This window comes from Vitis riparia, chromosome 5 (assembly GCF_004353265.1).
Source record: "Vitis riparia cultivar Riparia Gloire de Montpellier isolate 1030 chromosome 5, EGFV_Vit.rip_1.0, whole genome shotgun sequence".
Taxonomy (NCBI): Eukaryota; Viridiplantae; Streptophyta; class Magnoliopsida; order Vitales; family Vitaceae; genus Vitis; species Vitis riparia.
Genome location: NC_048435.1, coordinates 18,421,981 through 18,447,009, shown reverse-complemented (window position 1 = coordinate 18,447,009; position 25,029 = coordinate 18,421,981). Strand labels below are relative to the sequence as shown.

The 25,029-nt window shown below is 32.6% G+C and overlaps 1 protein-coding gene, 1 long non-coding RNA gene and 1 pseudogene across 2 annotated transcripts; all 3 read right to left on the bottom strand.

The window, feature by feature from the left end:
* Window positions 1-960: 960 nt before the first annotated feature.
* LOC117914023 lies at window positions 961-2,457 on the bottom strand (annotated as a pseudogene).
* A 6,518-nt stretch (window positions 2,458-8,975) lies between these two features.
* Window positions 8,976-10,669, bottom strand: LOC117914108 (UDP-glycosyltransferase 75C1-like). The gene has a single exon (XM_034829302.1). It carries the CDS (start codon window positions 10,505-10,507, stop codon window positions 9,161-9,163), a length of 1,347 nt encoding a protein of 448 aa, XP_034685193.1. The 5' UTR covers window positions 10,508-10,669; the 3' UTR covers window positions 8,976-9,160.
* A 4,713-nt stretch (window positions 10,670-15,382) lies between these two features.
* On the bottom strand, window positions 15,383-17,709 carry LOC117914099. Its single transcript, XR_004651221.1, has 2 exons — window positions 16,077-17,709; window positions 15,383-15,660 (listed from the first exon to the last, which is right to left on the bottom strand). It is a non-coding gene; the product is annotated as an uncharacterized LOC117914099 (long non-coding RNA).
* Between the last annotated feature and the right edge of the window lie 7,320 nt (window positions 17,710-25,029).

The following is a 25,029-nucleotide window of genomic DNA, read 5'->3' as shown; positions in this document are numbered from 1 at the left end:
TATCTTGTCTAAAAAATAAACTTAAAGAGAACAAACAATTTATGTGGTTCAACAATCTGCTCGCACTCATAAGAAGAAGAAGAATAGTAATTCGTTTTATGATACCCATGAAAAAGAACCCAAATATATAAAGAATAAAGTTAATATAAGGAGATGAATAGTTTGAATTGATATTTACTTTCACCAGTAAAGAAAACTTGATATCAACTTTAAAATTTGTTCTTCCAAATTTAATATACAAGTAAGATAATTTTAGACACAACTAATAATTCTGATAATTTCTTTCCTTTCTCTAAGGGAGACCCTAAATTATATTCCTCCCTTTCTCTAATACATATTCATAATATGAATTTAGGTATAATTTTTTGTTGATCTACATGCATGCTAATCTTAATCTAGACTAATGCCACATTCATTTATTTTTTGTTTGAATTTTAAATAAGCATAAACTTGTATTAAATTTGAATGGAATGGAAGTGTTTAGGTGGTTATAAAGAATATTTTACAAGCAGGAAAAATTATAGAAAATAGTACACAAAAGTATTATAAAAGACAACCATCATTGAAAATGGAGTTTAACAAAACATGGAGATATTTGATTAAAATAGTCAAAATAAGAATAATTATAGAACGAGGTACTAGAAACATGAGGAAATCTCGGAGGGATGAAAAGCCCACAAAAATGTCACACCAAAAAAATAAGCAAGATTAATTTATTTATTTATTTTTTCTTTAAGGGTCTTCTGGTTGATTTGCTAATTATGTGGGGTGGAAATAGCGGCAGCAAGGGTGATGATGGTGCCATTGCAATTGCGACTACTGGTTTATGCCTCTTCTGAAAGCGCAGTGAAGATAATCATTGGTGAGAGTGATGGGGACTGACTGCGGCGGAGCTCTCAAACAGCGGTGGCGGCCGTGGCATTATGCTGCTTGAAGATTGGTGTTGATTCTTGATGTTTCAAACTCGTAACCTTTAACTATACTATTACACAATCAATCATTTAATCCAAAATGTTTAATACTTAAGGTTGTGGTAAATATTACATCTCAGGCCCAAGCCCACTAAAGATGGCTTTTGCATCAATGAGTCCTGACTCTAAGCTTTCCACAAAATGTTTTAGATTAGTTTCGCCTGAAGAACCATACTCCATAGATTCCACTGCCAATCCTTTCCATTTGTTAGCATTTCTTCTCATCTCATCCCCTTTCTCTCCACCTTCCATCACCATCTCCAAACATTTTTTGATCTCTTCTCTCTCCACAACCCCTTCTTCATTCGCTCTCGCTTTCACCCCAGTGCCCCACACCTCCACCAGCTTTGCATTTGTCGTCTGGTCTGAAAACTGGGGACATGCCACCACCGGCACACCTGCAACTAGACTCTCCATGGTGGAGTTCCACCCACAATGCGTCAAGAAACATCCAACTGCTTGGTGACACAACACCTCGACTTGGGAGCACCACTGCACAATCAGCCCTTGTTCTTCACTCAAGCTACTGTTCATCTTCTCCTCTAATTCGCTCTCTATAGATCGAATCACCCACAAAAAAGGGCATGACTTTCCATTAGTCCATGGAATATCTCCTCCATTTGCTTTTTCTGCAACGTCGCAAGACTCCCAAACGACACATAAATCACTGAGCCTTCTGGTTTTGAGTTGAGCCATGGAAGATAATCCTTAGACCTCTCAAACAGGTCACAACTGATGGAGGAATCAAGCTGCATCAAAGGTCCGATTGCAACCACATTCATAAAGTCTCCAAGGGCTTTGATTACATCTTCTTCCAACGCATTAAACGTGTTTATTAGCACGCATGGGTTGGGATCTTGCTCTAAGTTTTGGATGAGTTCTTGAAAGCTGGGGACGACCCAAGCGTGTGGACTGGTTGGTAACAGAATGGAAGGTAGGTCTTCGTATTTCAGTGGGGGCAATCCTGGTAATTCCAAGGAAATATTCAAGGAATTTCCGAGCTCGGTATTGAAGAGACCATCATGGGCCTTGAAGTATTGATGATAAACGGCAATTACAGTGGCTGACTGAGTGCTCAGAAAGGCTGAGGGTATGCCGTGCTCACGAGCCACTGTGGCTGCCCAGGGGAGGAGGAATCCGTAGATTAAGTAGGTGACAGGACCGCGCTCGTTGGATAGGCTTAAGAGCAAGTTGGAGAGGCTCTGGGAGCCTACGCGCTTCATCTCTTCCATGGAGTAGTTGGAGTTGTTTCCATCATCGTAGCCATCCGAGAAAGAGGCAAAGTGCAAGCCGGGGATAGTAGGAAGGGTGGCGATGCGGCGGAGGCCGGACACGAAGGTGGCGAAGGTGACACGTACCCCTAGGCGTAAGAGGAGCTTGGCCAGATGAAGGGTGGGATTGATGTGGCCTTGTGCTGGGCAGGATAGTAGGAGGAAATGATGTTTGTCCATTCTCGTCTGTGCTTTCCTTGCTCGCAAAGGCCTGATTGCTTGACTTAATGGAGATGCTCAATCCATTCTAATTCATCTTCATTTTTTTCAAAGTTGGGATAATTAGGTTAATTGGTCAAATCAAATTGGGACTGGATAAGGTTGGATTCGGTGAACCCACGTTCAATGGCTGTCAATTTTTCATTTAAAAAAATATATTTTATGAAAATTTAAATAATAAAAAACACAATATTTCAATATAAGAAAAAGTTAAATATCAAATCAAGTTGGCATTAAGCTTGGCTTATTCGAACCTTTCAGCAAAGGCAATTGATATTTGAGTTGACGTTTAAATAATAAATTTCAACTTGGGTGGAATTTAAATATTAAAATGGTTTTTTTTTTCTTTCTTTTTTAGATATTGGGTTGCATAAGTATCTTATAAAATTTAATGTTTATTATTTAATAACTTAAATGGATTTTAAATTAAATTATATTTAAATTATTAAATTAAAAATTATTACTTAATTCTTCTTATAAGTGTTAAAATTATTTCATAAAATTAACTTAAAATATATTTTAAATTATAAAATCGATATATTTATCCTCATAAATTGTAATTAAGGCAAATAAGGTTGAGTAATAGTGAAGGTGATGAAGCAGGAAAGAAGGTCATAGAGGTAATTAAAATAAATAAGGATAAAAATATAAAATAAAGATGTGAACTTAAAAATAAGTTAATTGATTTCACTTATTACTTAAAATTGTTTTTAACTTGAAGTGATACTATTAAGTTGTTTTACATTAAATTATTAAATTACTTTAAGTTATTAAATTGATTTACCAAACACCCATTAAATACCATGATTTTATTAATAGTCATGTCCATTTATAATTTTTTTTTATATAAGTTTTAATATTTACATATAAGATACCTATCTTTTGATTCATAAATGTTTTATTTTTCATCTTGAAATTTGTTAAAAATAAAAATAAAAATTAAGAGTAACATTTGTTTAACCATGGTCAATCATAGGAACAAAAGTATTATTTTCAATATAGAATAATTATTCCTCACATTTTGATGTAAAATCAAATAAAGAAATTTAATTTATTTTCCATGGATTCCATGACACCCCCATTAATAACGTAGGCCATGCCAGTTACGTTATTCAATGCGTGAAAACAACATGAAATAGGAAATGAAGAAAAGTCAAAGATGGGGGGGCATTGGGCTTAGAAAGCATTTAAAGACATTGGATAAGTTAGACCAACCAAGGTTGAAACATTTGATGTAATAAACTGAGGTCTAAAATGATGGATCCCATACTGATCTTTTCTATACCTTAATTTGTCATAGTACCTATTCTACCAAGGTTGTCTTCGACAATCCCTTATCTTAAGAAAAATCTTCACTTTTTATGTTGTAAATTTTGTCTTCAACAATCCATTGCCTTAAGAAAAATCTTGATTTTTCAAAATTATTATCCATTTCTTTCTCAGCCATTAGATATGATAAAAGAAAATAATCTTACTAGAAAATTTGGTTGAATTTAAACATCCTGCCTCGATATCTTATGAAAAAAAATAAACATTAAGAGAACATGTAAAGAATAAGGTTAAACATGAGAAGAAGAATTCCAATTATTATATACTTTCACTGATAAAGAATTTTAAGAATTTTAATAGAAAATTTTCATATCGACTTTATAATGTATTCTTCCAAATTTAATATAAAAGAGTAACATAATTTTAGACACTGTCAACAATTTTGATAATTTCATTCCTTTCTCTAAGAGACACCCAAAAGCATGATCCTTCCTTTCTTTATTACCTATTCATAATTAAAATTGATGTATAATTTTTTTTATTGATCTATATGCATGCTAATGATTTTTATTATATATATATATATATATATATATATATATATATATATATATATATATAGACAATGAAGTAAAATACCTATAAATATGATTGAAAGATGAACCACAGTAATCTTCAAAATTAAACTTTCTAATATCTTTTCAGGAAATTTGACCACTAAATGATTAATTTAAATTACAAATACATTTTTAGTTAAAAAATATGTTGTTTTATTTGTTTTCTTTTAAATATAAAAATAATCATAAATATTTAGATTTTGAAATAATTTTCAAATATCTTTAATTAATAACATAATAATGATTTTTATTATATATATATATAGACAATGAAGTAGAATACCTATAAATATGATTGAAAGATGAACCACAGTAATCTTCAAAATTAAACTTTCTAATATCTTTTAAGGAAATTTGACCACTAAATGATTAATTTAAATTACAAATACATTTTTAGTTAAAAAATATGTTGTTTTATTTGTTTTCTTTTAAATATAAAAATAATCATAAATATTTAGATTTTGAAATAATTTTTAAATATCTTTAATTAATAACATAATACAATTAAGAATATTACTTTTTTTATTGTAACAATCTATAACTATTTTCGAGTTACCCTCAATCTCTAGGTTTAAGAACCTATTGTTCTTGGTGGCCAACATAGATACTAATGTTATTAATATACCACAAGGTGACCTTTATCTTTTTGTTTGAATTTTAAATAGACTTGAATTTGCCTTAAATTTGAATGGAACTCAAGTGTGTAGGGGATTAGATTTTATTGACCTCTAAATGTTGTCAAGCATTAGGTTTTTATCCCCTTTGAATGTTGTTAAGCATTAAGTTGTTTTTTTTGTATTAACATCAACTAATGTGAATTTTTAAACTCATTTATTTTTATATGCGAAAAAATCTATAAATTAATTATAATGTTTCTTCTTATTTTATATAATTAAAATAAAATATTTAAAAATTAATAATTTGAAAACAAAAACTAATTTAGCATATTTTTTATGATCACCAAATATCAAAATTCATTACAATAATAAAAAGTTCATAATAATTAATTATATAATCAGTTAGAAATTTGATAATTAGATAATAATTAGAGTTTGTAATCATGATTTGTTGTAAAAAATTTAAAAGAATTTTTGAGTGAAACTTCGTTGATTACTCACTATTTTTATGCTGTAAATCTTTTAGATTTATTGATTTATGATTAAATATGTGTTTAATTATTAAAATTAATTCATTAATTTTTGGATTTTTAATTTAGGAAAAACCACCAAATATTAACTTTTTAATTTTAAAAATTAATTAGAATTGTTTATTTTAGTAGATATTTAGATGGGTATGAGTTATGTTTTAAAATTATAAGAAAAAGGTTGATAATTGGTTCATTTTGGTTTTGTTATATTTCAAAGGGTCAAATTTTGAAGAATTATGGTAAATTCATTTTTAATTTAAATGTTAGGATCTTTTATGGTTTTTTTTTTTTTTTTTCATTTTTGAACAAGAAATCTGTACAAATGTATGGATCTAAGTAGATGAATTATAAGGAAAAAAAAATATAGTAGTTGAATTTAGTTTTAGTTTTGGAATGACAATAACATAACCTATCTTAGAAACATTTTTTTCCCCTAATTTTTTATAAAATTATTTGTCATCCAACTTGCACAAAATAAGGGAGTTTGGCGTTTGTTTTTTTAAGCCAAGAAATATTTAAATAAATTTGGTTTTATTTTATATGATAAGCTAGGCTTGAGTATTTTGATAAAGTTAGAGGTTGAAAACAGAAAATAAAGTAGAAAAACTTTCCACTAAAGAGTAAAAATATTTCACCATTTCCATTAAAATAAAATTATTTTTAAAAAGCGATAAATCAATAAATAATTCTAAAAATATACGAGAAATATATATATATATATATATATAAACACTTTACTATAAATTTAAAAATTAATGTATCTAATTAAAGAAGAAATATTAACATCAAGAGTTAGCTGGCCACCTCCCAAAAAAGAACCCAATCATAGTTGGCTATATCTATAGGCCAAGTAGACGAGAAAGACATTGTGATACCCATATACACATTATTTTCCCATCTAATATATTCAGCTAAAGAAAAATTAGCAAAAATAAGTACCAACAAAATGTAAGATAAATTATCCAAACCTAGACTAACACTCCCAAATCATTGCAAAAAAGAATTAACAAATTCCTATTGAGGTGTGTAAAACTAGACTACAACAACAATCCAGATTTTGGAAGACTCTAACAATAGGGAAGCTTAACACATAGGGGTGCCTTTCTCTACCCTTCCTAAGATCTAAGCCTGGATGGTTCACATCATTCTCTAAATGATTCCCATGGTTTTTCAAAGGCTCATCTCCATCACAAAGAGCAACCTTAATGCCCTTGGCAGCCACAATAGATATTTCTTGAACAATTTGGACCACGACACTAGCCTGGCTCTTTGGCATCTCAAGACAATCAATGCCCGGCACGTAAGTTAAGAAAAAAGAATAGTCAAGTGTAAATCAGAAAGCGAAAGAAGGTGGCTCTTTGGCATCTCTGATAACAAAGTGGATTTGTCTATTACTGTTGTATAAGACTGACTAAGAATCTACTGAAGTTAACTAACATCTTGCAACTACCACAACTTGTTACAACTTGCAATAAAAGGTGGTGTAGGGAACAGTACAACGACAACTTCTTTGAAGCCACCTACATTGACCCCATAAGGAACAACTAGTCAGACAACTATCATTGATTGATACTATTTCTTAAGGAGAAAAAGAAATAGCCTCCAGTACTCTTCAAGTCCTCTGCCTAAAAGAAATGGAGGTTGGGGGACTAGGGCTATTAAAGGGGTAAAAAACTCATTTTACCTTAGCAAAAGGTAAGAACCTCTAAACATACTTTTCTCCAAGTCCACTAAGAATAGATACTTGAAACAAAAAGAAATTAGAAATCACAATTCCTAGGTAATAAAACAATTGTCCTGCAACAAAGAAGAAAAACCTGCAAAAATAGGCAATTTCATAGAAAGCCTGTGATAAAGAAGCTTATAAATAGCTCCTCCCAACAAAGGAAATGATAAGTCCTCCTCCTCTATTAAATCCCTCTTTATAGTCAATGGCACTATTAATAAAAATTTAGTCATTCAATAAAGACATTTATCATCTTCAAAAGATAAAATTAATAAGAATTAGCCTTAATATTTACAAATATTTATATAGATAATATGGTCAAGTAACTTATAAAATATAATTCAACTATTCAAACTTATCATAGTTAATTAGAGCTTAGTCCTAAACCCATGGTTTTGATGATCTTTGAAGGAACTCAATATGTTGATCTCACCACATAATATCTTAGACTAGTGGTTCTTGAATACATAGTGTTTATGGTAATTAATCCTTGAGTATATTGCTTTAATATCGAATAATAAAGAATATTTTATAGGTCGGAGAAATTGTAAAAAAAATCTCACAAAAGTATCATAAAAGACAACGTTTTGGTTCAACTAAGGTTATATTAATTTACTTACAATTTTAAAAATATGGATTATCTTTTCAAAGTAAAAAATATTTTCTTTTTGAGACTGATATTTTTAAAATATATAACGAGATACTAGAAACATGGGAAAATCTCGTTTCGATGAAAAGCCCATAGAAATTTCACACCAAAAAATAATACGAGAATTTAAAAAAAAAAAAAAAAAAAAAGTCTTGTCTAGTTGCAAAATCATGTGGAGTGGAAATTAGGGCAGTAAGGGACAGTGATGATGGTGCTATTGCAATTACAGTTGGTGGTTTATGCCTATAAAATTTGTTTCGTCACTTCAGCTTTCTTGCATTTTTCTTCCATGACAAACATATATACAATTCACGTGGCTACTTCAACGTTGTTTTGTAACTCACAAGCCAATATGAATCTTACTCCTTCTCAATCCTCTGGAACAATTCGACCATTGCAGATACTAAATCATACTCTCACAATCAAGTTAAATAGAAGTAATTACGTCCTTTAGCGTACACAAATGGTGAATGTGATTTTTTCCAATGGATTTGAAGAACATATTAGAAGACTGAAGGTTTGTCCTCCAAAGGTAACAAATGCTAGTGAATCAAATCCATATTAATTTTTTTGCATTGCAACAATTCAATGGTGTGATCCTGAGTTAGATCTATTCATCTCTTACTCTGGAGATCATGGGACAGATTGTCGGTTATCAAACCTCTCATGTAGCATGGTTTGCCTCGGAGAATATTTTCTCTACCTTGTCAAAGGCATGGCTAATGCAACTTCGGTTAGATTTCTGACAACACAAAAAGGCTCACTCTGGATGATGGAATATATACTCAAGATAAAGATTCTTGTGATAATCTTGCTACAATCAAAGAACCTATAGCAGAAAGAGACCAAATTTTGCAACTTCTTAGAGGCCTCCGAGAAGATTGTAAATCCATAGTTGTCTTTCTCACAACTCATGTAGATGATGTTCATATCCACTCAATCCATGGTATGCTACTCACACACGAACAACACTAGTGTTTTCAAAACTCTATAGCAGAAGGAGATAATATTTCTTCTAGTATTACTGCCACTAAAGGAAGAAAGAAAACAAAAAAAAATACAAAAAAAATATAAAAAATACTATAATAGTAAAGCGATAACCACTCTAACAACAGAAATAATTTTGGCCATAATTAATAAAGTAATAACCACTCTCAAAGTTCCTCAGAAACTTTCAGTAACCTTCAACTAAACTATTAAACCATCAATCATATGATCCAAAATGTTTAATACTTTTGGTTGTGGTAACTATTACATCTCATGCCCAAGCCCACTAAAGATGGCTTTTACATCAATGAGTCCTGATTTCTAAGCTTTCCACAAAATGTTTTAGATTAATGTTGGCTGAAGAACCACACTCCCTCATACATTCCACTGCCAATCCTTTCCATTTCTCAGCATTCCTTCTCATCTCTTCCCCTTTCCCTCCACCTTCCATCGCCATCTCCAAACATTTTTTGATCTCTTCTCTCTCCACAACCCCTTCTTCATTCGCCCTCGCTTTCACCCCAGTCCCCCACACCTCCACCAGCATTGCATTTGTCGTCTGATCTGAAAACTGGGGACATGCCACCACCGGCACACCTGCAACTAGACTCTCCATGATGGAGTTCCACCCACAGTGCGTCAAGAAACATCCAACTGCTTGGTGACACAACACCTCCACCTGGGAACACCACTGCACAATCAGCCCTTGCTCTTCACTCAAGCTGTTGTTCGTCATCTCCTCTACTTCGCTCTCTGTGGATCGAATCACCCACAAAAAAGGGCGATGACTTTCCATCAGTCCATGGAATATCTCCTCCATTTGCTTTTTCTGCAACACTGCAAGACTTCCAAACGACACATAAATCACTGAGCCGTCTGGTTTTGAGTTCAGCCATGGAAGATAATCCTTAGACCTCTCAAATAGGTCACAGCTGATGGAGGAATCAAGCTGCATCAAAGGTCCGATTGAAACCACATTCATATAGTGTCCAAGGGCTTTGATTACATCTTCTTCCAACGCATCAAACGTGTTTACTAGCACGCATGGGTTGGGATCTTGCTCAAGGTTTTGGATGTGTTCTTGAAAGCAGGGGAGAACCGAAGCGTATGGATTGCCTGGTAACAGAATGGAAGGTAGGTCTTCGTATTTCAGTGGGGGCAATCCTGGTAATTCCAAGGAAATATTCAAGGGATTTCCGAGCTCGGTATTGAAGAGACCATCATGGGCCTTGAAGTATCTGTGATAAACGGCAATTACAGTGGCTGACTGAGTGCTCAGAAAGGCCGAGGGTATGCCGTGCTCACGAGCCACTGTGGCAGCCCAAGGGAGGACGAGGCCGTAGATTAAGAAGGTGACAGGACCGCGCTCGTTGGATAGGCTTAAGAGCAAGTTGGAGAGACTCTGGGAACCTACGCGCTTCATCTCGTCCATGGAGAAGTTGGAGCGGTTTCCATCATCATAGCCATCCGAGACAGAGGCAAAGTGTAAGCCGGGGAGAGTAGGAAGGGTGGCGATTCGGCGGAAGCCGGAAGCGAAGGTGGTGAAGGTGACACGTACCCCGAGGCGTAAGAGGAGCTTAACCAGATGAAAGGTGGGATTGATGTGGCCTTGTGCTGGCCAGGATAGTAAGAGGAAGTGATGTTTGTCCATGCTGGCTTGTGCTTTCCTTTCTCAAAATGATCTGATTCCTTGATTTGGTAAGCCCTTAAATCAAATCCAACCTCACCCGACCTCTGATGGAGATGCTCAATCGATCCTAATCCATTTTCATTTTTTTTTTTTTCAAAGTCAGGATAATCAGGCTAATTCTTGGAATCAAATTGAGACCCGATGAGGTTGGATTGAGTGAACCCACATGTAATGGCTGTCAATTTTACTCTTTTAATAGCATTTGTGCCAGAATTTAAATAGGTTAAAACACAATATTTCAATATAAGAAATAATAAATAAATAAATTTATCTATTATTTGTTTCAAATATTTGGCTGCATTCTGGTTATAGGGACCAACCTACCCGAGTAGAAACCCTACTTATTAATTAAATCAACATTCTGTTAGTATTTATATTTCTTCACTTCGTCAAAATTTTCAGAAAATAAGGTAAATTTTTACTTTTTTTATAAGAGTTTTTTATATTTTGTATACTCATTTTTATTTTAAAAAAAATTTAAATAAAAAATGTAAGAAAAGTAGAAATCACCAAAACATACATTGGAGTCAAAGAGTGACTGCCCCTTGAAATTTTGATAAAAATATAATAGACAAGTTTTAAATTTTCAAGAAAGGGTGCCAAGTAGAGTGCTTATGCCCGAGCCTCAAAGAGGCCAGGTGGGGAGAAAGATTGTTCCTGAAGTTTATGCTAATCAATTGGGTAGTCAGGAGGAGTCGCAAACACAAAACTGCCGCTTCTATGGCAGCTTGTTGCTATGCTCTACAAAAAAAGAGCAAGAAGCTAGTCACGGACTAACCTCCTTAAGTCTACAACTTCCGACTCCTTAAACTTGATTGGTGTGCCTGCTTATTCTCTGCCCTATCAACGAAATGACTTTAATTTTCAAATAATTAGCTACTTTGATGCTATTCTGGTCATTAGAATTGATGCTATTCTGGTCATTAGAATAAGTTTCATATAATATCCTCTTTAACCACTTTCCTTCCTGAGTTCACCCCAGCTTACCATTTACCATAAATTATCTATGGATTTTTTTAATATCATTAAATTAACATTAAAATACAGAAAAAAAATGACACCCTTCTTTTCTTTTTTGTTTATTAATATATTTTGATTCCTTAATTAAAATAAAAAAATATATTAAAGATTCTTTATCATATCATGACCTTTATTCGTGTCTCCATGACAAAAGTGATCATATCAAAAAAAAAAAAAAATAGTTTTAAAGTAGTTTTGCTTGTCCTTTTAACACTTGCGTGCAGTGGATGATGCTGAGTGAAAAATAATTTAATCTTTTAGTGACAACTGGAAATGGGACGCCATCTTTGACTTCTGTACTACTCTTTTGGACTATTATGAATTCCCAACCATATGCGTCTATTCTCATTCAATCAATGAAAACACACCACTTTGAAAATCTGACTTTGATTGTCCTAATCTGTCCAACTTTATTGAAGTATTGATGTTACATGCTAACCTCCAGTTCTTACATCTAGATATTCATGATTCCACAATTGCGGTAATATGTTAATTTCTTACAAACCAAGTGTAAATATTAAAAGAATAAGCAAAAGAAATGTTAATGATTTGAGGAGAGAAAAAGTTAATTACCGGATCACCTAAAAGCATTGCAATGATATAAGGGAAACTTGTGTTTTCAAGTGCTTATTTGAAAATGCTATGGTATTCAAATCCCAAGATGGTGGAATATCATATGTGACCATCAATATGAAAAATATTCTCATTCTTGTGCACTATGTGCTTAGTCCCTTTTCTCTTCCCAGAATACCTTTTTACAGTTTCCATGTCAGCAACATTTAATGTCTCCATGTCAATAAGACATATTTGAAATTTAATAAAACACAAAAATCTAAAAGTTAATGATGTTGGGTTACATCTCCTCATGCTCCACCCAAGAACATAAAATTTCTCAAACACTCAATCTTCTTTATCTCATTTTAGTAAAAGAAACCCTAAAACCTCCAATCTATCTCCACTGTCTCAGCAACCAAACAGAGCACTTCATCATAAGAATACTGAGTAACTAGCCAGGTTGAAGAGGTGTAGCTGTGAGTCTCTTGGAATTAATAGGTATGACCCATTCATTCTGGCTTGAATTGTTGCGATAAGTCGATGAATATGAGCGGTCAAAATCAACATCTAGTCTCAAATCTACAATTTCTTTTTACCATGTTGAATAAGTTCTCATATCTATTGAGATCCTCCAGTCTCAAAACTTCATCATCAAATGATAAATAATTTTATTTTGTACAGTAGATTTGGGTTTGGGCTTGAGCATAAAAAACTTCCACTTCCAGTAGCTATCGTTTCTTCAAAGTATGAGATTTATTAATTGAGAGTAAGAGAGCCTTACCATGGCAAATTAAGTATGAATATAGAAAATGGTGGCATGTCAAAGCTTACTCAGTCGTAGGTTTTTGAAAGAGCCTTGGACATCAATAGACTTAACGAGCTTTAACAAGTGCAAAAGGTTGTAAGTAGCATTGTTATTTTGCGGACTATACCTTAGGTACTACCTAAATAGCCTTTAGGTACTACTTTAATCTACCTTGAGTACTACCTTAAGGGACCTTAGGTACTACCTTAGTTAAAGTTGGGTTCTACCTATCTCAAGCCTCGGACCTTCCTTTGTCACCCTTAGACCATACCATTATGTGATTCTCTTGTGTGGACAAGTGGTTCACCTTTGGTTTTTTGCGGACTATACCTTAATAGCCTTCAAGTACTACCTTAATCTACCTTGGGTACTACCTTAAGGGACCTTAGGTACTACCTTAGTTAAAGTTGGGTTCTACCTATCCCAAGCCTCGGACCTTCCTTTGTGACCCTTAGACCATGCCATTATGTGATTCTCTTGTGTGGACAAGTGGTTCACCTTTGGTTTTTTACGGACTGTACCTAGGTACTACCTTAATAGCCTTCATGTACTACCTTAATTTACCTTGGGTACTACCTTAAGGGACCTTAGGTACTACCTTAGTTAAAGTTGGGTTCTACCTATCCCAAGCCTCAAACCTTCCTTTGTGACCCTTAGACCATGTCATTATGTGATTCTCTTGTATGGGCAAGTGGTTCACCTTTGGTTTTTTACGGACTGTACCTTAGGTACTACCTTAATATCCTTTAGGTACCACCTTAATTTACCTTGGGTACTACCTTAAGAGATCTTAGGTACTACCTTAGTTAAAATTGAGTTCTATCTATCCCAAGCCTTGAACCTTCCTTGGTGACCCTTAGACCATGCCATTATGTGATTCTCTTGTGTGGACAAGTGGTTCACCTTTGGTTTTTTGCAGATTGTACCTTAGGTACTACCTTAATAGCCTTTAGGTATTACCTTAATCTACCTTGGGTACTACCTTAAGGGACCGTAGGTACTACCTTAGTTAAAGTTGGGTTCTACCTATCCAAAGCCTCGGACCTTCCTTTATGACCCTTAGACCATGCCATTATGTGTTTCTCTTGTGTGAGCAAGTGGTTCACCTTTGGCTTTTTACACACTGTACTTTAGGTAATAGCTTAATAGCCTTTAGGTACCACCTTAATCTACCTTGGGTACTACCTTAAGGAACCTTAGGTAACCTTAGTTAAAGTTGGGTTCTACCTATCCCAAGCCTCGGATCTTAAATCCCGCACATTACTTGTTATATTTTAAATTTTGTAGTTTATCATCACTGTTATTATCCTACAATGTGGTACACATGTGTGAATTATATATGTTTCGTACTATATTTTTCAATAGTTATTAGTTGATTGATTATAAAAAAATTAACCAACAACAATTATGTCATCAGATGACGAACAAGCAAAAATACTATGTAGTGTTTGTGGGTAGTAGACATGGAGTGTACGATTCTTGGACTGAATGTCAAAAGAATGTGCTCCTTTATAAGGGGAGTGTTTATAAATCATATACTTCTAGAGAGGAAGCTGTCCGAGCTTGGGTGTTCTATGCACCAAGATGGAAGAGAAGTGATGAATGTTTATCTGCTGGCAAACCAAAGTTTGAACTTGCAGTTGATGATCAACATTCCTTGCAAAATATTTCATATACATATGTAATCATTTTCTTTGTTGGCTTCTTTGTACCATGTGTTTTGCTTATTGTAATATCTAGTTTAACATAGGTTGTGGAAATGTGTTATGAATATCACTGTGTAGTCATGTATTTGTTATAGTGTTCACATGTACTATGTGATTATTATTATCAACTTTGTTAAACTGAAAATGCTCACTCAAACGTTTGGAGCATAAGACAATTTGTTCATTAAAGGTGACAACATTAGAGAAATTGAGAATTTTTGACACATCATATGCTTTGGAATAAAATTTATTTGAGATGTAAAGCTAACAACTATATCTATGGAAATTAAATTTTAGCATTTTCCAAATTTAAATTTAAGCTAATATGTACAAATTTTGTCAATATAAGCTATAATAAATTTCTAATTATTTAAATTATGTTTGTTTCTTTTGATATAAATTATATTTGGATAATGCAAAATTAATGTAATTAAAAATTATAAAAAACATACCATACTAGTGGATTCACTGGACAATAAAATTTAATCATGGACAATAAAATGATAGGAGCTTTTTTAACTTTTCACTATGAATGTAATACTGGATTCATTGGTAAGGGTACTATGCTAAAATTGTCATACCATACTAGTGGCGGCTTCATTTGTTGGACAACCAGAACTGCAAGAAGACTTTGTAACCATACTAGTGAATTTTGCAAAAATCTTATGTGTACAAATTAAATGGGTACAACTAATTCTAACTAAATCCCTAAAATATCATCATTATAGAAGTTGAGTATTAGAGCCAAAGTAAGAACAACTCGAATGGCAGTGGGCTTCACATCATGACTAAACATTCATCTACAAATGTTACAAGAAACAGAATTGAGTCATCTTGTCCTTAAGACAGAAAATATAAAACATATATAGGACAACCAAAAAGGTCATCATTCATGCTTCTCATCCCACTTTCTCTCAATGTGTGTATCCATTCTGACCACCCAGGTAGAATCTTGCTACTCCAATTGCAATTATGCCTTTACTTCTCAGTTTTTCAATTATCGGTTTTCCATCTTCAAAACCTTTATCCTTACAACAACATCAAAAAGGAATGTGATAGTCAGGTTTATGATTAAACTTACATAATGATGGATATGTAAATGAAACATAAATGCAACTCTTCAGGACATAATAAGAAAAATATTGTTCCATGCCTATGCAATTCCTTAATTGTCTTTGAGGAATCTATTTATTGGAAGGATTTTAAGAAAAATCTTCTGTTGGTCATATAGTTTCTATCATTTTCTTAAATAACAAGTTGTATGATTCCAAAGTTTCTATCCTTTTGCTCATTTCCCAATAACTCCTTGATGGAAAAACAAATAATCAGCTAAAAAGGGCAAAAAATAAATTAATTAAGAACTACAAATAGAACATTAATAACTACTGGAATTCAGATACTTGGATCCTATAGCATATTTGGCATGGTTGAGTAGTACACATACCTAAGATTTGGTGGCTTCATTCCCTGCATAATAGTTCGAATAATAAAATGAATATGGAAAGAAACAGAAAACCATGAGATCCAACAGGGAATTTTCAAAGTGGAAGAGAAATAACGGACTAGGTGGCCACCATAAACGTCCAAACCAAGTAGAATAGCAAGCTTCGAATCAGAAGGGCCTGATACATAGGCATTGAGGCCTCCAATTTCTGCAACAATAATTTATATTCTTTTGTTTCATTTTTTTATAATCATTTGGAAAAACAAGTTAGATTGTAATTTTTGTAATTTTAAAGAGGTTAAGTAGATCATAAAGATGCCAGATTAATGCTTAACTTAGTGAGTTATGCAAGTCAACTTGAATACAACTTAACTCTACCTGTGTATCAAATATTTCACATGGCTCTTGACTAGTTTCTCTTTTGATGCTCATGATAAACTCAGGCAATCTAAAAGCAGAACTTCTAAGTGTGGAAACAAAGCTGCTTAACAGGGAATGAATTATATTGCCCACTTCTGTAACATCATCTTTCAACCAAGGAAATTAGATATGGTTTAGACACACATGGTAGCACTACAAGAAAAAAGCCTTTCGTTGACAGTTTTTCACCATCAAGGTAGGGTATATCTGTCAAGGTATGTTACTATTTATATATGTCATCTATGCCAGTGTCAAGAAAAGTTTAAATCTACCTTGACATTTACATATGTCAAGGTTGTTTCTATTTCTACCAATGATCAAATCTTTGTTACTATGACATATGTCAATGTTTCTTTCACTTTTGTCAAGGTTCTCGGACTGAAATACCATTTTTCCAAACTCCAAATCCAATCTCCACTGTTAGAATGAAGATCAATGCGTCCTAAACGTGCTCCTAAAATTGCAACTCAATCGGACCACGAATTGACCTCGATCAAAGCTAATGATCAAAACAGTTCGGAGAGAAAAGCCCACCAAAACAAAGGTTCTATTTTTGGCCAAAAGATGACTTTCCAAAACTCTAAATCCGATCTTCACCGTTCAAATTGAAGATTAATGAGTTGTGAACCTCTCCTCCAAATTTCAGCTCGATCAGACCATGGATAAAGTGGCATCGTACCTTTGATGAAATCTGGGCATGATATAAAAAACCTGCGTTTTTCTCTCTTCTCCTCTTTCTCTCTAATGACTGTCCGAAACTCCAAATCCAATCTCCACCATTCATATTGAAGATACATGAGCCACGAACCCCTCCTCCAAATTTCAACTCGATCCGACCACGGACAAAGCGGCATCGGAAATTTGATGAAATCTGGGTATGATGAGAAAAACCTACGTTTTTCTCTCTTCTCCTCTTTCTTTCTAATGACTTTCCAAAACTCCAAATCCGATCCTCACCGTTCAGATTGAAGATGAATGAGTCATGAAACTTTCCTCCAAATTTTAGCTCGATCGGACCATGGACGAAGTGGGATCAGACCTTTGATGTAATCTGGGCAAGATGAAAAGAAAACCTGCATTTTTCTCTTCTCTTCTTTCTCTCTAAGAACGGTGGATCCCTTCTTTCTCCCTTCTTTCTTGTCTTCCAAAAGTTAGGGTTTTCAATGGAGGGTGAAAATTTAGGGTTTTCAGTAAAGAAAATGGTAAAGGCTTGTTGAAGTATGAAATATGTCTTTTCGTCCCTTCCTTTCTCTTTTTATAGGACTTTATAACAAATTCCAAAATACCACGCATGTCCTTTTTCAATGAATTAGAAATAGTATTCTTTATTTCATCTTCCAATAATAATTTTTATATATTAAACTCATAATGAAAATTGATATTAACATTACTAAAAAAATTTATTAAATATTAACTTCCTTAATCAAAATTGATTGTTATCACTTCAATTTATAATACTTAGTAAGTAAATTAGATATACACATATCAAACAAATTATTATCATTATTGCTTTTATTTAAGTACCTTGAATACATTGACTTATAAATTATCTGTCAAGATTCTATTATATAAGTCATGAAAGAATTCAACAAATTTTATATATGTCATTATTGGTTTAAACAAGTTGTATATGTCATAGTTGTTCATTAAAATAAGCAACATTGACACATATCACCTTTAGTCAAGATAATATATGTCAACAATGACATTTTTTCTTGTAGTGTAGGTAGATAACGTATTGTGGACAATTTGGACTAATAGTTCCTCTTTGCACCCCCTCAATTATACAACACTATAATGTTTAAGTTCTAGAACCAATGATTTAGTAAATACTTTTTCTTAACCATCTACCATAGTAATATCGTTGAGTGATGCAGACAAGCTTAATCATAGAGTGCACCAGAACAGATGTTTCTGCAAGCATGATAAATGGACCATAACTATCTTAAATGGTTCTTTTCAACAACTACTACCGTCATCAGGAGTAGTTTGTAGACATTTTAATTCGAGAGTGATTTCAAAATTGTAAAAAACATGGGAGTAGGCTTCAATTGAATTCAACTAGCCCCTTTATCTCCAGCATCATATTAAAATAAATAAATAAATAAATGCCCATGGAACAGAATTTCAAATAGAGTCCTATAGTGAACAACCAAATGCAGCCTTATAGCATTTGAAATGCAACAAACAGGTCTTTTTCTTTTTCCTAAAAAATTCTATGAGATGTCACGAGATATAAACAACATCTCCAACAAGCACACATCATATAGAATATAAATTTATAAATAAACACACACACATATGAAAAGTTATGGATGAAAGTTATGTATATATAATAAGATGTTTTTCAGAAAATTGTAGTGAATCAGTCTCCTCTTTGGATTTGCTGGCCTTGATTTTACTTTTTACCACCTCCAACTACAAATTCAGATGATAATATTACTAAATTTTTCTTTTTCAAGAAAACAAATTGCAATCTCAAGAAATCTTTAGCCTATGGTACAAATACCAATCAAATTCTACCAATACAAAGTGAGGATAAAAAAGAGATAATACAACAACCAAGATGATAGTATCGCGCTTTTAAGCATTCGTTGTATACCCCCTGTGTACTTCAGAGTGTTGTTTTGGTGTTTTTTTTTTGTTTGTAATATAGTTGCTTCACTCATAAAAAAAAATAAAAAAAAAAAAAAAACGAAGCCCATGCATATCACTATGCAGATTAGTAATTTCTCCGGAGTTTGCCCACCTCAATCAATGTTCTGTTACAATCTTTAGCTTACAGATTATGGTAATGAACTGAAATAGTGATCATAGCTATATCAGAAGTCTCCTGACTACATTTTGGAAGGAACTTGATGGCATGGGAAATTTTTAAGTCGACAAAATAATTAAATGAATAAATTTTGATGATGATTGTGGTTTTTCTTTTCCATTTTTCTTGATTCCCCAACTCAGGAGTAATTCTCAAACACATTTTTAGGTAGAAGAATATTTTAGGAGGGTTTCTACTGAAAAATCTTATGCAGGTTTTAGGTTTTTTTCCACATAAAAATAAAATAGTCATTCTAATTACTTGTAAGTTACTAAATGTTAGATTTGGTACAAGGCAAGACATAGGCATATGTCCACCAATATATTAAATCAATATCATACCCAAAATATGCTACTATTGTAAAATTTGAACTACTAAAATTTAGAAATAGGATCCCTGATCCACCATTCCAGTTTGTCAGAAACCTTCAAGATGGGAGTTAGAAATAGTGGAAGCATTCCTTAAGTAGATTCAAGACACGAAGGTAATAAGAGAATGTTTGGGCAAGTTAGTTTGGAGATTTAACAAGGATTGGAAGTTCTCTATAAAATCCTTTCATGGATCATCAGGGTTAGTTTCTCCAGTTCCTTTTTGAATCAAACTCATAAAACTTTTGCATCCTCTCATCCTTCTTTTAAAGCGAATGACTAACAATTTACAAGAAAAAAATGATGAAAATTCATATTAATAGGTGAGGAATTTCAGAGCTTTGGAAAAAAAAACATATATTAAACATGAGGAACATGTTTGCAAAATTTGGTCATAACTTCAAGTTTTAGACAAGTACATGTTAGCAAACATATACACAAATAAACGTAACAATAAGTAAATAAATAAAAACTAAAATTAAAATTAAAATTGAAATTAAAAGAGGAAATACATAGAGAAATTTACAAATTACAAATCATGGTTAATTAACCAAGGAAAAATCAATTAAAGTTGCAAGATACAATATCAATGATCAGAGGGCCCTAGTTAAAGGTTCCAAATACTTCACATATTCAAATGTTCCAAAATATCTTGCTACAGGTATTAGAATTCAATTTCCAGGGATAAAATTAATCAATATGCAGCAAACCTAGTCAATATGATAGTTGGAAGTTTATCCATTTTCTATTCTCTTGTAGTGAAATTACAAAGCATCGGCAATGTGAGACATTCACATAAGCATTAGAGAGGTTTCATCAAGTTCTAAGTAAATATTAATTAAGAAGAAACAGGGAAGGTCCTTCCAAAAAGTTCAAAAACATCTTATTGGATCTCATTGAGCCAAAACCCTTGTAGCTTAAAGTGTTTGGTTGCTAACCAAGCACACTATAAAGCACTTTAATGGCCATAGTCCTGTTGGTGCCAACTTTTTATTACCTATAAGCTTAAAACACTTTCTAGCAAAGTATAAGACGTTTAAGGCTTAGAATATGTTCTTAGTATAGTGAGATAGTTTTCCAAAACAAAATAAGCAAAAGAAATTGAAAAAAAAATTCCAAAAAAACAAAAGGGAAAACTGGGTGGCTTTCAATTCATAAAGAAACCGATTCAAAAAGAGGTGGGTCCATCTGAAAATTTCTTTAACCAAAACAAATTTTCCCTTATCTTCATTCATGCGAAAATTAATCAAAATACAACAAACCCCAAAATATAACACCTTCAACCCCAATATTTTCTCAACAGCCAAACGAATCCTTAAATGAAAAACTCACCTGTGATTGATTGAGGAATTCCACTTCAGTTTCCAGAAACCTTAAAAAAATTCAACCTTTGATGAAGAAATATGAAGATATGCCTTGACTGTGGCTTCGTTGAAGGTTTTTGAAAGATACCTATCGAGTTTGGGTGGTCAACTCGTGAAGAGAGACACACTAAGGTTAGGCCAAAATCAGACGAAGGCGACTTTCGAAAGATGGGTATCCATCGCCTGCTCAAGACCTCAATAAACAAATCAGTTGTATCAAACGAGATATGAAAATTGAAATTTTCTGAGATCGGGTTAGGGCAAAATAAGAGCAAGTGATAGAGAGAGTTCTCCAACTTTCAAATGTTTCTCGAGTCGGGTGTTTTGTGGGTTTCATATTTCATAACTTCAAGTTTCAGATTGTAGTGTTTATTAAATTGCACACCTGCTTGCTGACATGGAGACCGGTGGCTGCTGACAGGGAAAATTAAACGACAATTTTGGAAATTCTTACCTAAACAGTATATAGGGCATGGGTAAAATAATATTTTTCTCATTAACAGTCAAATCCCATATTCCAGTTTCTTTCGGTTTGATTTCCATATTACTTTCAAATAGCCGACTCCAAACACAACTTTCCCATGATATAAACATGGTAATAGTTATTACCCATAAATTTTCATACAAATTTATAATACACCTCTTAGATGATAATTATTCTTAGAAGTACCTTTTTAAAACCTTAGTACAAAAAACATAATAAAAGGTAAAAGAGTAAAATCTTATTTTGTTACCTTTTTAAACTGTTATAACCGTCTTATTAAGAACCTTATCAATAAAAAATCATAACATAAAACTTACATGAAAAAATAACAATGCTGTAAAATTTTTATTAGTATGTTCTCCCTTGTTTAGGTATAATTATACTTGCTTGAGTGCATTAGTTTAGAAATCTTTTAATCTTTTGCATTCTAACGTTGTATCTTAGCTTCTTCAATGTAGTAGATGATAATGATTATGAATGGATTTCATATATATTGAACTTAAATGTCATTCTATTTTAGATATGAGTGTATGAGAATTTAAGGGTAGTATGTTTTGTTTTGCACATTTTTGTTGGGAATTGTCTCAAATTCCTAATTGAAATATATTCCATTTGTAAAAGCAACATTATTTTTATTTCCTAATTTCATATGTTAAATTGTAATTAAAGTTTTTATAAAATAAGGAAAATGTAGTAGAAATATTTTTATAAATATTTTAGGTCATAAGGGGAAAAAGTTATAAGAGATATATGAGCTTATAACTCCATATGTGGTAAATAAAGATGTGAGGAAGAGTGAGAGATACCTGATGGAGTAAGAGGACTTGCAGTTTAGGGTATAAATGTAAAGAAGAATGAGAGCCACTCAGTAGAATAAAAGGGCTCGTGGTTTAAGGTGGAGATACAAAAAGTATGGAAACGTAGAAATTTCAAGACCCAATAATTATATCCGTTTTCTATCCTCTATGATATTTCCTATCGTATAGTGAAATGCTTTTCTCACCCGTGAAGATGTGGTTGGTTAAACCACGTTGAATTCTCATGTATGTTTGTGTGTGGTTTACTTTACTTTTTTTCTTCTTTCCTTAATATATTTGTATTAGAGCTTCCACATGCACAACAAGTGGTATCAGACCCTTTTTAATATATATATATAGAAGAATCTTAGTTAAAGATGTTTATAAGAGCTTAGGTTGAAGATGTTTGGAAAAACCTCAATTAAAGATGTTTGGAAGAGTTTTGGTTGAAGATGTTTTTATGAGCCTTGTTTGAATATGTTAGGAAGAGTAAAGAAGTATATTGAAGAATAACATCAAAGAGGATTGCAAAAAGGGAATTTCATTAAGGTAGAGTCAATTATTCTCTCATTAGAATGATATATAAGAAGGATCATGGCACACAATAAGAACATAGTGTACGAAAGGAACTATGATACATGAAAAGAGTTACGCCCATTAGAAAATTGTATATCATGGAGAAATGAAAGATTGACTTAATAGAATTTGATTTAAGGTGAAGATTGTTGAGAATTGTCTCAAATTCCTAATTGCAATTTTAAAAAAAATGTAGAAGAAATATTATATAGAATATTTTCTATATTCTATAAATATTATAGACCATAAGGTGAAAAAGTTATAGGAAAGATATGGACCTATAAAGACTACCTTGTGGATAGAGATAAGAGGAAGAATAATAGATATTAATGGAATAAAAGGGCTTGTAGTTCAAGGTGAGATGTGAGAAAGGATGAAAGACACCTAATGGAGAAAAAGGACTTGTGATTTAAGTTAGAGAAACAAAGAATGAGAAAATGTGGGATGTTTTAGAACCTAGTAGTTATACATGTTTCATGTTCTCTATAATATTTTCTATCATATAGTGGAATGTTATCTCTCATTCATGGATGTAGGTATGATCAGTTAAACCATGTTGAAATCTTGCATGCCTTTTTGTGTGGATGACTTTAGTTTATGTTTTTTCATTAATATGCTTGCAATTGGAGCTTCAACATGCATGATAAGTGGTATTAGAGTTTTTGGTAGCCTAACACTTTCATAAATGCTCCTTTAATTTATACAATGTAGATAACATTGTCATATGTTATGTACAACTTGCAAGATTCATGAGCATAATATGGTTGTGGACCAACATTTTCTCCATAAATGTAAATATATGTGTCCCATCACTTGATGGTAGGCTTGGACTTTAGGGGAAAATATTTTATTTCTACTTTTGAAAATCCAATTTAATCAATTTCTCTAATTTATGACTTACTATTCACTACATGCAGACTCCCTATGAGTTGGTGTTCATAATCTAATAACATAGATACTATCAACCTCTCAAGATTTCCTCTACAATCTTTAAGTCTCAATTCCTTCTATTATGTGATCAATTGACATACTCTAATCCACTAAGGATATATGTCAAATCCCACTTAAGAAATTAAACAAGACTACTTATTTTATGATTAAAAGTCCTTAGAATTACCCAATGAGATACATTGTCTCAATCCCATGAGATATCATCTTGCCTTCGTTGAGAATATCTATTGTCACTTATTTTAATCCAGAGTATGACCACCTTAGGGTCTAACCTGTATGTCAAAAGTCACTAAAGACTACCTTATAGGAAACTCATCCTAATGATCAAGATAAGTTATCTCTTCAATCAAGAGGTAGCGTACCATAGCCTCAAATAGATTGCCTAAGTACACAAACTAGTTGTGAAAAACTCATCAAATTGTAAGGAACTTGTGACTGAGATCTTCTATGCAACTCCTAACACACACAAGTCATGTATAATGCAAGTAATGAAGGCCTGAATGCTTAAATAAATGCTAATATAGATAGAATAATAGAAACTAAATCTCATTTGTTATAATATTGTAGACACTCCATTTTGTCCTAGTAGCATATTCTATTCTATGTATTCTCCTTCACTTTTCATTACCCTATAGTTGTCTTAGGGTGATCCATTTTCACTCATTAGTTTAACTATTTTTGAGCCACATTTAGAGATTTTTTGTTGAGGGATTTTTATGGATCTCAAATGTTAGTTGCATTTCTAAGTTTAGTTCACCTAGTTGCACTTGAACTTAGCTCACTTAGTGACATTTTAACTTAGGTCACTCAGTTGCATTTCAAGGTTTAGTTTACTCAGTTGCACCTTAGGTTCAACTCACTTAGTTATACCTTAACTTAGTTCACTTAGTCGCACCTTAGGCTCTGCTCACTTAGTTACACTTTAGTTTAGTTTACTTAGTTGGATTTTAGATTTAGTTCATTTAGATGCACTTTAGTTAAGCTCACTTAGATGAAATTTAGGAAATTTCTTAGTTACATTCTAGTTTAGGTGCACTTTAGGATAGTTCATTTAGATGCATATATAGTCCTTTAAATTTAGGTACACTTTAAGTTAGTTCATTTATGTGCATTTTAGGATAATTTATCTAGATGCATCTTAAGAAAATTTTAAGTGCACTTTAGGATATTATTTCATG